At 38.0% G+C, this 13,285-nt stretch overlaps 1 protein-coding gene across 6 annotated transcripts in view; it reads right to left on the bottom strand.

Moving 5' to 3' along the window:
- The window catches only part of LOC120881399 (putative bifunctional UDP-N-acetylglucosamine transferase and deubiquitinase ALG13), a 73,295-nt gene that overhangs the window by 52,976 nt on the left and 7,034 nt on the right, over window positions 1-13,285 (bottom strand). For 4 of the 6 annotated variants that reach the window (XM_040265099.1, XM_040265100.1, XM_040265102.1 and 1 more), the window contains exons 1-3: window positions 3,165-4,159; window positions 2,522-2,605; window positions 421-471 (exon numbers count right to left, since the gene is read on the bottom strand). In XM_040265099.1, coding sequence (XP_040121033.1) covers window positions 421-471; window positions 2,522-2,605; window positions 3,165-3,305 — 276 coding nt within the window. In that variant the 5' untranslated portion in view covers window positions 3,306-4,159. Of the gene's footprint in view, window positions 1-420; window positions 472-2,521; window positions 2,606-3,164; window positions 4,160-13,285 lie in introns of those variants that run through there. The other 2 variants (XM_040265104.1, XM_040265103.1) reach the window with 1 other exon arrangement.

Here is a 13,285-nt window from a genome sequence, read left to right as displayed (position 1 = left end):
TGTAATTTAATCACATAAAATTATTTTTTAATTAAATATGTTTATGAATCTTAGTCACACATAAAAGAAAGATAACTACAAATCAGAGAAATTATTTAATAAAAACAATGAGCTCCTAGTAATATTCATTACCACCCCCCTCCCACATTAAAGTGAAAAGGTTTAGGTCAGTCCTGTTTCCAAGCAGTGTATAATTTCGCTAGTCTATGGATGATAAAATTGTTAGCACACAATTTTCAATATTCAACACAAAACAACAGGTCAATCGCCAGCCTCTCGAGTTTTGCAAGAAGTATCTGACTCAACACAGCTGGCTACTTAAGAAAATAGATTGGCGCTAGCTCAAGTGACACAGCTGAATGATATTTAGGCTACTATTCCAAATACTCTGAAAAGATTAAACCCCATATTTGATCTTACCTTGGGATCTCCCAACCGTTCCAGGTATTTCTCAAAAGATCCCTCCACATACTTCAAAAATAAAACAAACTTGACTTAACCAAATACATAGCATTACTGAAATCTGAGTATATTCTGCAATATAATCCTCCAGTGAGTTTTTGTTCAGCTGAACAATTAGGATATTAAATGACTACTTTGCACAGCACCTCAAGAAGATTTGCACATACACAAAAGTACAGTGGAGAAAAGCTGGACTATTATTAAAAGTATCTTAGAAAATGTCCTGGCTTATCCACATATCAGTGCATTTCATCAAATGGTATGCCTTTGAGTTTCTTTTGAAATGCCAACTTAAGCAACAATTTGCATAAATCAAGCAAGCGTAATAATTATAAGTATTTAAAATTTGACAGCAGACATTCATTTACAAAGTTGAACTGAGGAACTTTAAAGGGAATTTCATTCGTTTCAAAATGAGCAAAAGGGAACTTTTAGATGATGGAAATATTTTTATATCTTGACTGCAGTGGCAGCTATATGACTGTATATTATTGCCAAAACTTAAAACGCTAAAACATAAAATGGTGAATTTTATCGGATGTAAAATATACCTCAATAAAAATTAATCTCAGGGAATATGAGATAATATACATCTAGTTCCATTTATGTGTATCACTAGACTTAAAAAATCATTTCAATTTTTCTCAACCATCTTTTTAAACAGTTTTGAGGTATAACTGACATACAATAAACCATACATATTTAAATGACACAATTAAGTTAACATATGTATGCACCCATGAAACCATCATGACAATTGTGATAGGGAGTATGTCCATCACCCCCATAAGTTTCCTTGTGTGCCTGTATAACTTCACTGATCCCAAAGCAACCAATGATCGATCTGCTGTTTTTCTATAGACTGGTTTGTAGTTTGTATTTTCTAGAGTTTTATATAAAAAAAATCATACAACATATTGGAAAGTCTGGCTTCTTTCACTCTGCCTAGTTAATCTGAGATTCATCCAAATGGTTTTAAAATTTTACCCACATCTTTGTTACTCAAAACGTGGTCCATGAACAACAGAAGCATCACTCAGGAATTTGTTAACTGCAGAAATCTTGGGCCCCAGGTCAGATCTACTGAATCAGAATTTGTTTTTTAACAAGATCCCCAGGTGATTGGTATGCACAAAAATACTTGAGATACACTGCTTTACACCATGGTCTTGCATTTGAAGTAATTTCACGAATAACCCTTTCCCCAGGTGTGGTGAAGACTAATTAACTTCAAGGTAAAATGCTTCAAAATCAAGGCTTCATATAGTTTTACAACTCACTGAAACCTATTGAGAAAATTAAGAGTAAACCTCGAGCAGCAGGCAAATATCCATAGTATAGTCAGGAGAACAAATAGCACTGGAATGGCTAGGAGTGTATTAAAAAAAAAAAAAAAAGAACAACAACAAAAGTAACAGCCACAGGAAAAGGCACACTTCAAATCAGACCTTGATAAAACCTCACTTTGTTAACAAGACTTCAACTTATACTCCAACTTACACTTCAACATATACAAAGCTGTGTTCTAGAAGTTGTTTTAAAGTCAATTAGTGGAAGAGCTCTAATTACCAGTTTGTCACATGAAAAGACATGTTTGGGACTAATTTGTTCCCTTACAGTTAAGTTTTACATGATTCATCAAGTTGACTGATGATCACTGAGCATAGAATTAAGAACAGAAGTTCTCATTTGTACAAATTTTAAAATGCACGTTTAAAAATATTAACATAGCCAAACCTTTTGTGAACTATGATTACTTGTTTAAGAAAACCGTGACATGGATAACATGGTCAAAATGTAACTGTTGGGGTATGAGGGGGATAAATGGTGGGAAGGATAAAGGTAAGCTTTCATAATTTTTAGAGTACAAAACAATCTAGTTCTGGGAGGAGATCCGGAAGTATGCTACCCAGGGGAAAAGAAGCTAACTGAAAAATTAAATATTTGCTACCAAGAGGAGACTGTGGGATACAATATTCATACATAGGTGCTCAAAATCCATTTCCTATCTGCTGCATATTCTACAAACAACTCTTCCTTGGATATATATTCTACTTACAGATTCAAAAGTTTGTTGATTTTCTCTCATATATGACACACAAGCCTTCCTGATTTCCAAGTGATGGACCTGGCTGCAAAACAACTAAAAGAGAAAGACCAGCTCACTGTCAGCAGTCATTTGAAATAGAAGCTTCTAACTTAAGACTATTAACTAGATACTCAAGCCTCCCCCTCCATGCAGAACATATGTAGGAAATTCAGAAATTAAGTCCTGATCTTACTAAAATCTGTTTTTGTCATCTTTAGTGATACTGAGGCGGCATGATTCTGTCATGCTCCCTGCTTCTACTACTTATGGGCACCATCTATAAATTTTTCCTTAGGTACAAAATTTAGAAGAAGACAGAGTTGCTTATAAAGGATCAAGATACATTTCAAAGACTTTTTAACCCCATTATGTTATCTCTTATATTCCAAAGTGGCATTTAGAAAAGACAACAAAGGCACAGCAATATATTTGAACTAATCGGCAAAGACACACACCAAGCTAGTTAAGTACCAGAGAGAACGTAATGTTTTAAATACAAAAAAGAGAAGGGAATTTTGTTTTGGTGGGTTACAGTTCTTTCAATTACAGTACTGTGCCAAGTCTCAAACTCCAAAAACTTAGCATGGGAAAGGTATATTTGTTTTCCTTTTACCTGCTCCGAAATAGCACGAAAGAGGCAAGAGGCATCCTTGGCAGTCAGCTTTCGAAACAGCCCTAAGCTGCCTAAATATTCATCCATTGATGCCTCATTCAGAGGCTTCTGGCCGCAGTACTTTTTCCATCCTTTATGCATTGTGTACAGGGGATAGAGGTGGGCAGGGGGAGAAGGAAACACACGTGTGGCAAGAAGGAAAAAGCAGAGCGCAGGAAGAAATAGGTAGCAGTGACAAGGGCTTGCTTATGCAGGTATCCGGAAAGCAGCCCAAAGTCTAGGCATGAGAAGGCAGTTGGAGTCAGCGCTGCAGAATCTTGGCACTTCTCAGGAGCAGAAGCAACGGGCTGGCTTGCCCAGGTTAAGTCAGGACCCTGTGAAAAGAAGAGGAAGAGCCGATGCTCCTACAAACAGAGAACTTGATTTGAGAAGAAGATATGAGAGGGAGAAGGAACTTGCAGAGCTACCCAGCTGGGGAAGGGTGGGATTAACCCAACCAGCCCAAGGTTGAGAGAAGTATGCACAAGCAGCTGAGCTTTCTGACCAAAAGGAACCTAAGTTTGCAGCTTAATTCAAGGCAACTGCTGCACGAGGTTGCAAAGGAACTGCAATAAGGCTCAGGTGTGTATGATGCAGTGCAGCCCACGTGACACTGCTTTAAGACCTCTGCCGAATTTTCAGTCTCTGGCCAAGTTCCCTGCTCTCTTCATAGTTTCATGGAGATGAGAGGGGAAAAATATCTGAACACAATTAACTAAGTAAGCTTTTGTACTATCTTAAAAACCAAAGAAAGTGGGGTTGGGGTGGCAGACTCCCTTAATCTAAAGTGGTAGAGGTCACAACTTAAGTGCCAAAGCAGTTATCTGGCTATTTCAGGTATGAGATTTAAGTAATCTTATTTAATTCTCCTAGATAATAACCCTATGCTAGGATCATAGAATGGGCTTTCCTCAGCTGGTAAAGAATCCGCCTGCAATGCAGGAGACCTGGGTTGGGAAGATCCCCTGCAAAAGGGAAAGGCTACCTACTACAGTATTCTGTCCTGGAGAACTCCATGGACTGTATAGTCCATGGAATCTCAAAGAGTCAGACACGACTGAGCGACTGCCACTTTCAGGATGACAGAAATTAAATCCATTAGTTATGTTAGGAACTACTGACATAGGTCTTGACTAATGTCTCCAAACTATCGTATAACATTAACAGAAAGAGAAATTGCAAAAAAGGGTGTTTCTCTGAAAATGCAAACAATTAAAATGTAAAATGAAGTGTAACGAAAAATATCTTACCCACAAACTTTCTAATGGGCTACATTTAAAATGCTGTGGCACAGCACTAGAGGCGTGATTCAATGTTTGGGGCACTTTTCTGGAAAAAAACTGCTCTGAATTCTGAGAAAACCAAAGTAAATATGACCTTTGTAAGCCTCAAAAATGACTGGTCACTCACATTACCTGATTCTACTGTCAAGTATTAATTAAATGCCAAAATCTAATTTCATCCTTACTTTTACTAAGTGTTTTTTAAAAATAAATAGATCTAAAGCTGGTTTTGGAGAAGCTGTAAAATTAAGTTGCTTTCAAAATTGTTTTTCTGTTATCTGTGGCTCCAGCAGTAATAACCACTGCCCCTATAGGAAAAGCATCAATAATCAATTTTACAGTTTAGGAATGAAAAGCATGGTAGAAAAAAATAAAACCTTTACCTTCTTTAGCATGCCAATTTGAAATTACCTTGACTAACTTCTTTTTTAAAGAAATCAAAACACTGGTGCAAAGTCCTGAAACATGGTTTGGCAAGAGGGATCACCATCTTTAAGACCCCAAATTCACTGAGAAAATCTGAGTTACAGTGAAAAAGTTATTTCATTTTGGGCATTTCTTACTTGTAGAGAAAATAGACATTCTTCATATTTACTGTCCTTTAAACTAAAAGTATTAACCCATACATTTCATTTTGAGAAAGGAGACAGAAAAAGGGAAAATGGGAGAATCAGAAAAGAGGAGAAACAGAAAGAACAGAAAAAATATTAGAGGCAGGAAGACAAAGATAGAGGAAAGTAAATGTAAACACACAGAGAAAACACACAGAGACCCATAAAAATATGATTTTTGACGAAGTTGCAAGAGCAGCTCAATACAGAAAAAAATCACGGTTTTATCAAACAGTGCTAGAAGACACACTTGACAGCCATATGCAAAATTTAAAAAAAAGATCCTCAACCTATACCTCATATCTTCTATGATACAATTAACTCAAAATGGATCAAACATCGAAATATAGAACAAAACTTTAAAACTTTTAGAAGCAAGGAGAAAATTATCAAGACCTTGAGTTAATAAAGAGAACTTAGGTATAATATAAGAAAAACTGATTAACTGGACTTTACCAAAATTAAGAACTTTTGCTCTGCAAATGACACTGTTAGGAAAGTGAAAACACAAGCCACAGACTGGAAGAATATATCTGTATATCACCTGACAAAAAAGCTTTGTACCAAAAATATATAAAAGAACTCAAAAGTCAACAATAAGAAAACAACTAAACAATTTAAAAATGGGCAAAGATTTGACTACATATATCACCAAAGATACAGGAATGGCTAATTATAGCACATAAGATGATGTTTATCATTCAGTTCAGTCGCTCAGTCATGTCTGACTCTTTGTGACCCCATGAATCGCAGCACACAAGGCTTCCCGTCCATCACCAACTCCCGGAGTTCACTCAGACTCACGTCCATCGAGTCAGTGATGCCATCCAGCCATCTCATCCTCGGTCATCCCCTTCTCCTCCTGCCCCCAATCCCTCCCAGCATCAGAGTCTTTTCCAATGAGTCAACTCTTCGCATGAGGTGGCCAAAGTACTGGAGTTTCAGCTTTATCATCATTCCTTCCAAAGAACACCCAGGGCTGATCTCCTTTAGAATGGACTGGTTAGATCTCCTTGCAGTCCAAGGGACTCTCAAGAGTCTTCTCCAACACCACAGTTCAAAAGCATCAATTCTTCAGTGCTCTGCCTTCTTCACAGTCCAACTCTCACATGCATACATGACCACAGGAAAAACCATAGCCTTGACTAGACGGACCTTAGTCGGCAAAGTAATGTCTCTGCTTTTGAATATGCTATCTAGGTTGGTCATAACTTTTCTTCCAAGGAGTAAACGTCTTTTAATTTCATGGCTGCAGTCACCATCTGCAGTTATTCTGGAGCCCCCCAAAATAAAGTCTGACACTGTTTCCACTGTTTCCCCATCTATTTCCCATGAAGTGATGGGACCAGATGCCATAATCTTCATTTTCTGAATGTTGAGCTTTAAGCCAACTTTTTCACTCTCCTCTTTCACTTTCATCAAGAGGCTTTTTAGTTCCTCTTCACTTTCTGCCATAAGGGTGGTGTCATCTGCATATCTGAGGTTACTGATATTTCTCCCGGCAATCTTGATTCCAGCTTGTGTTTCTTCCAGCCCAGCATTTCTCATGATGTACTCTGCATATAAGTTAAATAAGCAGGGTGACAACATACAGCCTTGATGTACTCCTTTTCCTATTTGGAACCAGTCTGTTGTTCCATGTCCAGTTCTAACTGTTGCTTCCTGGCCTGCATACAGATTTCTCAAGATGCAGGTTAGGTGGTCTGATATTCCCATCTCTTTCAGAATTTTCCACAGTTTATTGTGATCCACACAGTCAAAGGCTTTGGCATAGTCAATAAAGCAGAAATATATGTTTTTCTGGAACTCTTGCTTTTTCCATGATCCAGCAGATGTTGGCAATTTGATCTCTGGTCCCTCTGCCTTTTCTAAAACCAGCTTGAACATCAGGGAGTTCATGGTTCACGTATTGCTGAAGCCTGGCTTGGAGAATTTTGAGCATTACTTTACTAGCATGTGAGATGAGTGCAATTGTGCGGTAGTTTGAGCATTCTTTGGCATTGCCTTTCTTTGGGATTGGAATGAAAACTGACCTTTTCCAGTCCTGTGGCCACTGCTGAGTTTTCCAAATTTGCTGACATACTGAGTGCAGCACTTTCACAGCATCATCTTTCAGGATTTGAAATAGCTCTACGGGAATTCCATCACCTCCACTAGCTTTGTTCGTGGTGATGCTTTCTAAGGCCCATTTGACTTCATATTCCAGGATGTCTGGCTCTAGATGAGTGATCACACCATCATGATTATCCCGGTCATGAAGATCTTTTTTGTACAGTTCTTCTGTTATTCTTGCCACCTCTTCTTAATATCTTCTGCTTCTGTTAGGTCCATACCATTTCTGTTCTTTATCGAGCCCATCTTTGCATGAAATGTTCCCTTGGTATCTCTAATTTAGTCATTAGGAAAATGCCAATTAAAACCACAATAAGACATCACTAATAACAAGTGGTAGCATGGTTGTGGAGAAACTGGATCCTAAGTAAAAGAAGCCAGATGCAAAAGGGGCATGATTCCAAAAGATATGATTCCACCCATATGAAACATACCAAAAATACAAGTCTAAAGAGAAAGAAAGCAGGTTAGTGGTTGCCTACAGTTAGGATGGGAATAAGTATTAAATGCAAACAGGCACAAAGGATCTTTTTGATGGATAAAAATGTTATAAAACTTTCGTGGTGATGTCTGCACAACTCTGCATATTCACTAAAAATTACTGAATTGTGTACTTAAAACTCTGGTGATTTTTAAATAGCTTTATAATATAGTTCACATACTATACCATTCACTCACATGGTACATTTCAATTATTTTTTGGTATATTTACAGTTATACATCCATTACCATAATCAATTTTAGAACACTTTTATTATCCCCAAAATGAAACTCCACATCTCACAACCATCAGCCTCCAATCCTCCTATCCCCACCAACTCCAGGAACCACTAATTTACTTTCTGTCTCTATGTATTTGCCTATTCTGGACACTTTGAACAAATGGTATATAATATACTGTCCTGTGGAACTGACTTCTTTCACTTAGCATGATGTTTTCAAGGAGCACCTACGTATCAGTATTTCAATCCTTTGTATAGTTAAGGTAGATTTTAGTTATCGATTCATCAGTTGATAGCTATGTGGGTAGTTTCTACTTTTTGACAATCAAATGATTGATGCTGTTATAAACATTCATGTGCAAGTTTTTGTCTGGACATTTCTATTCTCTTGGGTAATACTGAGGAATGGAATTGCTTCAGCTGCACTACTGTCATTCTCATCAGTAGCATATGAGAGTTCCCAAATCACATTACTGTCTGTCTCTTGGATTATAGCCATCCCATGTAGGTATGAAATGGTGCCTTCTTTGTGTTTTGCTTTTTTTTCTTTTGCATTCCCCTGATGGCTAATAATATTATCTCTTTATGTACCTATTGGCCATGTGTTTATCTTTAATGAGATAATACTACATACATCACAGAATGACCAAAATATTTTTTAAATGACAATAGCAAGTATTGACAAAGATGAAGAACAACTGGAACTCTCATATGTTGCTGGTAGGAATATAAAATAGTACATCCATTCCAGAAAAATAGTTTAGCAGATTCTTGTAAAATAAAACAGAGTTGTCATATGACCCAACAACCCCACTTCTGGGTAAATATCCAAGAGAAATGAAAACTTAAGTTCACACAAAAACCTGCACATGAATATTTATAGCAGCTTTATTAATAATCATGATTCCTCCCAAGATGGAAACAATCCAAACATCCTTCAAATAGTGAATGGAAAAACTGTGGTATATCCATAAAACAGAATATTCCTCAACAATAAAGAATAATTATGGATACATACAAGATCATGGGTGAATTCCAAATGCACTGTGCTAAGCCAATGAAGAGAGCTTCAAAGGGTTACATACTGTATGACTGCATTTATATGACATACTGGAAAAGACAAAAACTACAGAAAGGGAAAACAGATCAGTTGCTGCCAGTTGTTAGGACTGCAGGAAAGGGTTGACTATAAAGGGATGACAGGAGGGGATTTAAAGATGGAGTGGAAGAGTTCTGTATCTTACATTATACATTTTAAAAAAATGTATAGAACTATACATGAAAATGCTAATTCTGCTATATTTAAATGTAAAAATGAATAAAACAAAAGCAGTAGAAGGAATAGAATTTATAGTCGAGGAGCTCACAAAACAGACAAGGTTGTAGACATGAAAACAAGGAAATTAGAGGATCAATTTAGGAAAGCCAATATCCAAGCAACAGGAGTCCCAAATGAGATGAAGAAAGTGCAGGGGAAGAAATGATGATGACGACATAAGGAAAATTCTCCACTGCAGGGTATGACTGTCTATATTTAGACTGAAGGAGTCCATGAAGCGGTCAGAACAATGAAAGCAAGAAAGATGATCTGCAATGCATGTAACAACATTCCTAAAGTCAGGGAATAAAGATTCTAAAGCTTTCTGAGAGGAAAAGCAGATCTTATACAAAGGATCACACATATGAACAATAATAAATTCTCAACAGAAGAATTATAAGCTAGAAAACAATGAAGTTCAATATTTGAGGGGAAATTATTTCCAACCTTGAATTCTATACCAAGCTGTCAATCAGATGGGGAGACTAGAAGAAGGCATTTTCAAACTTGAAAGATTAAAAAAATGTGCCATCCTTTATCAGAAAGCTAGTGGAGGACATCTGAAACCAAAATTAGTATGTTAAACCACAAAAAAGGGGTGGGGTGCATGGAATCCTGGAAACAGAAGATTCCAAAAGAGAAGCAAAAGAAATTTTAAGGTAAGGTTGCAGGGGAAATTCCAGGAGGACAGACTTTTAAGCAGGACTAGATAGAGAACCACCAGTTGAAGTAAAATAAAACTACAGCACAGACATATTAAAAAATAAATAAGTTACAGATAACCTAGCATGTTTAAACATACTAGGAAAGATGACCTCCTCAGATGGAAAGCTTGAGAATAGTTCTATAGGAAACTGAGCAATGAAAAAAACAAAAATGAAATAGTTTTATAGAAATGTAATCAGTCAACAAAACATGGCTCATATGTGAATATTTACTAAAGAAATCATAACGTCAATGCTGAAAACAGATCTCACCATAATTGATAAACTAAATTTTTGTTTTTTAAATTTAAGTATCACCTATAGACTTCCTGAGGCTTCCCAGGTGGTTCAGTGGTAAAGAATCCGCCTGCCAATGCAGGAGATGCAGGTTCAATCCATGGGTCAGAAGATCCCCTGGAGAAGATGGCAACCCACTCCAGTATTCTTGTCTGGAAAATCCCATAGACAGATGAGCCTAGTGGTCCATGGGGTTGCAAGAGCTGGATAGGACTTAGCAACTAAACAACAGACTTCCTAATATGGAAGAAAGTGAGGAAGGAGATAAGGCCTCTCTTCCACAGAAGGAAGTCTATAGATGATATTTAAATATAAGAAACAAGTTAGAATGTATCATTTACAAAACATATAAAATGTTTACCTGCAGGAAGCAGGGTCAGAGATGAGGAGGAATGGGACACAGAACTGCTGTCTCTTGTTATAAGCCTTGTAGAACTAGAAATGTAGTAGTAGATATTTTACATATTTACATGTATTATCTTAGGAAATAATAAATTAATTCAATAAAGTGAGCAAGAAACAGAACATAATAAACTGGAAAAATGATAAGCAGAATGTTACAGCTAAAAAGAACCTCTTGTTTTAAACAGGAGAAGTTCTTCATTCTTTACAGATGAAGAAATAAGTTTCAAATAATTATAAGACTTGTTCATGTTTTCACATCAAATTGGCAATAGTACTAGGACTGGAACTAAATATTGTCTCCTGATTTTTGCAATTACTATAGAAGGAATGCATTCTAAAGAAGATATGAACTAAGACTCAGAAATGGTAACTACAAGTAATGTTCCCCAAATTAGTACAATAGGACTTTTAAAAAAAGACTTGTAGGACAATACTAAAATTCCTCCTGAATGTAATAGAAAGCAATTTCATAGTAATAAATACTGTCCTTTGAAACATCTATTATATTTGAAATCCCAATTGGCTGACTATTCTTCCGCAGCAAACTACTCCAATACTGCAAACCTCTAGAACAGTGGTTCTCAAGGGAAGGGCTTGGACAAAGATTGCCCCATGCCCAGAAACTCTGATTCAGCCAGGGCTGGGGTGGGTCCCAAGAATTTGCATTTCTAAAGGCTTCCCTGGTGGCTCAGTGATAATCTTCCTGCCAATTCAGGAAATGCGGTTTGGTCCCTGGGTCCAGAAGATGCCCTGGAGTAGGAAATGGCAAACCACTCCAGTATTCTTGCCTGGTTTCCCAGAGGAGTCTAGTGAGCTACAGTCCACGGGGTCGCAAAGAATTGGGCACAACTTAGCAACTAAATAAGCAGTTCTGAGGTGGTGCTAATGCTACTAGCTCAGGATCACACTTTGGGAACCAGTGCTCTAGAACAAGATGTTCCACCAGTTATTAATAAGTGTTGCTGAAAAGAGAGTTTCAAGGCCCTATACTATAATCCTGTCTTTGAAGTTCATATGTCCATTAGCAAAATTAAAGGCTCCAGTTCAGTTCAGTTGCTCAGTCGTGTCTGACTCTTTGACACCCCATGAATCACAGCACACCAGGCCTCCCTGTCCATCACCAACTCCCAGAGTTCACTCAGACTCACGTCCATAGAATCAGTGATGCCATCCAGCCATCTCATCCTCTGTCGTCCCCTTCTCCTCCTGCCCCCAATCCCTCCCAGCATCAGAGTCTTTTCCAATGAGTCAAGTCTTCGCATGAGGTGGCCAAAGTACTGGAGCTTCAGCTTCAGCATCATTCCTTCCAAAGAAATCCCAGGGCTGATCTCCTTGCAGTCCAAGGGACTCTCAAGAGTCTTCTCCAACACCACAGTTCAAAAGCATCAATTCTTCGGTGCTCAGCTTTCTTCACAGTCCAACTCTCACATCCATACATGACCACTGGAAAAACCATAGCCTTGACTAGACAGACCTTTGTTGGTAATGTCTCTGCTTTTCAATATACTATCTAGGTTGGTCATAACTTTTCTTCCAAGGAGTAAGCGTCTTTTAATTTCATGGCTGCAGTCACCATCTGCAGTGATTTTGGAGGCCCCCAAAATAAAGTCTGACACTGTTTCCACTGTTTCCCCATCTATTTCCCAAGAAGTGATGGGACCAGATGCTATGATCTTAGTTTTCTGAATGTTGAGCTTTAAGCCAAGTTTTTCACTCTCCTCTTTCACTTTCATCCAGAGGCTTTTTAGCTCCTCTTCACTTTCTGCCATAAGGGTGGTGTCATCTGCATATCTGAGGTTATTGATATTTCTCCCACCAATCTTGATTCCAGCTTGTGCTTCTTCCAGCCTAGCATTTCTCATGATGTACTCTGCATATAAGTTAAATAAGCAGGGTGACAATATACATCCTTGACGCACTCCTTTTCCTATTTGGAACCAGTCTGTTGTTCCATGTCCAGTTCTAAAGGCTCCAAGGAATGCCAAAGTTACCTACTTAACTTTGACCTGGTCTTTTCCATAAGGGAAAAAAAAGGCCAAGTCAAAGTTAATCCACCTGCAATGCAGGAGACCTGGGTTTGATCCCTAGGTTGGGAAGATCCCCTGGAGAAGGGAAAGGTTACCCACTCCAGTATTCTGGCCTGGAGAATTCCATGGACTGTGTTGTCCATGGGATCGCAAAGAGTTGGACACAACTGAGCGACTTTCACTTTCAAAGTTAAACAGGCAACTTTAGCATTCAAGTTACTAATGGTTTTTAGTGCACTATAGCTAATGCTTTCAAATTTTCAAAGTTTGAAGAATGTTACTCCAGGAATTTTTCTGTGATCTAAATCTAAGGATGTTGGAATAATTACATTAGATACTGTATGTCACGTGCTTACATAACTGCTTAATAAGTATTTGTTGCTGTTGTTGTTTGGTTGCGAAGTCATCTCCAACTCTTTTGCAACCCCATGGACCACCAGGTTCCTCCGTCCATGGGATTTCCCAGGCAAGAATACTGGAGTGGTTTGCCACTTCCCCCTCCAGGGAATCTTCCTGACCTAGAGATCAAATCTGTGTCTCCTGCACTGGCAGGCGGATTCTTTACCCCTGAGCCACCAGGGAAGCCCCCTGTTAACTGCTATC

The sequence above is a fragment of the Oryx dammah genome, unplaced genomic scaffold (assembly GCF_014754425.2).
Source record: "Oryx dammah isolate SB20612 unplaced genomic scaffold, SCBI_Odam_1.1 HiC_scaffold_23, whole genome shotgun sequence".
NCBI lineage: Eukaryota > Metazoa > Chordata > Mammalia > Artiodactyla > Bovidae > Oryx > Oryx dammah.
This window is presented reverse-complemented; position numbering and strand designations above follow the sequence as displayed.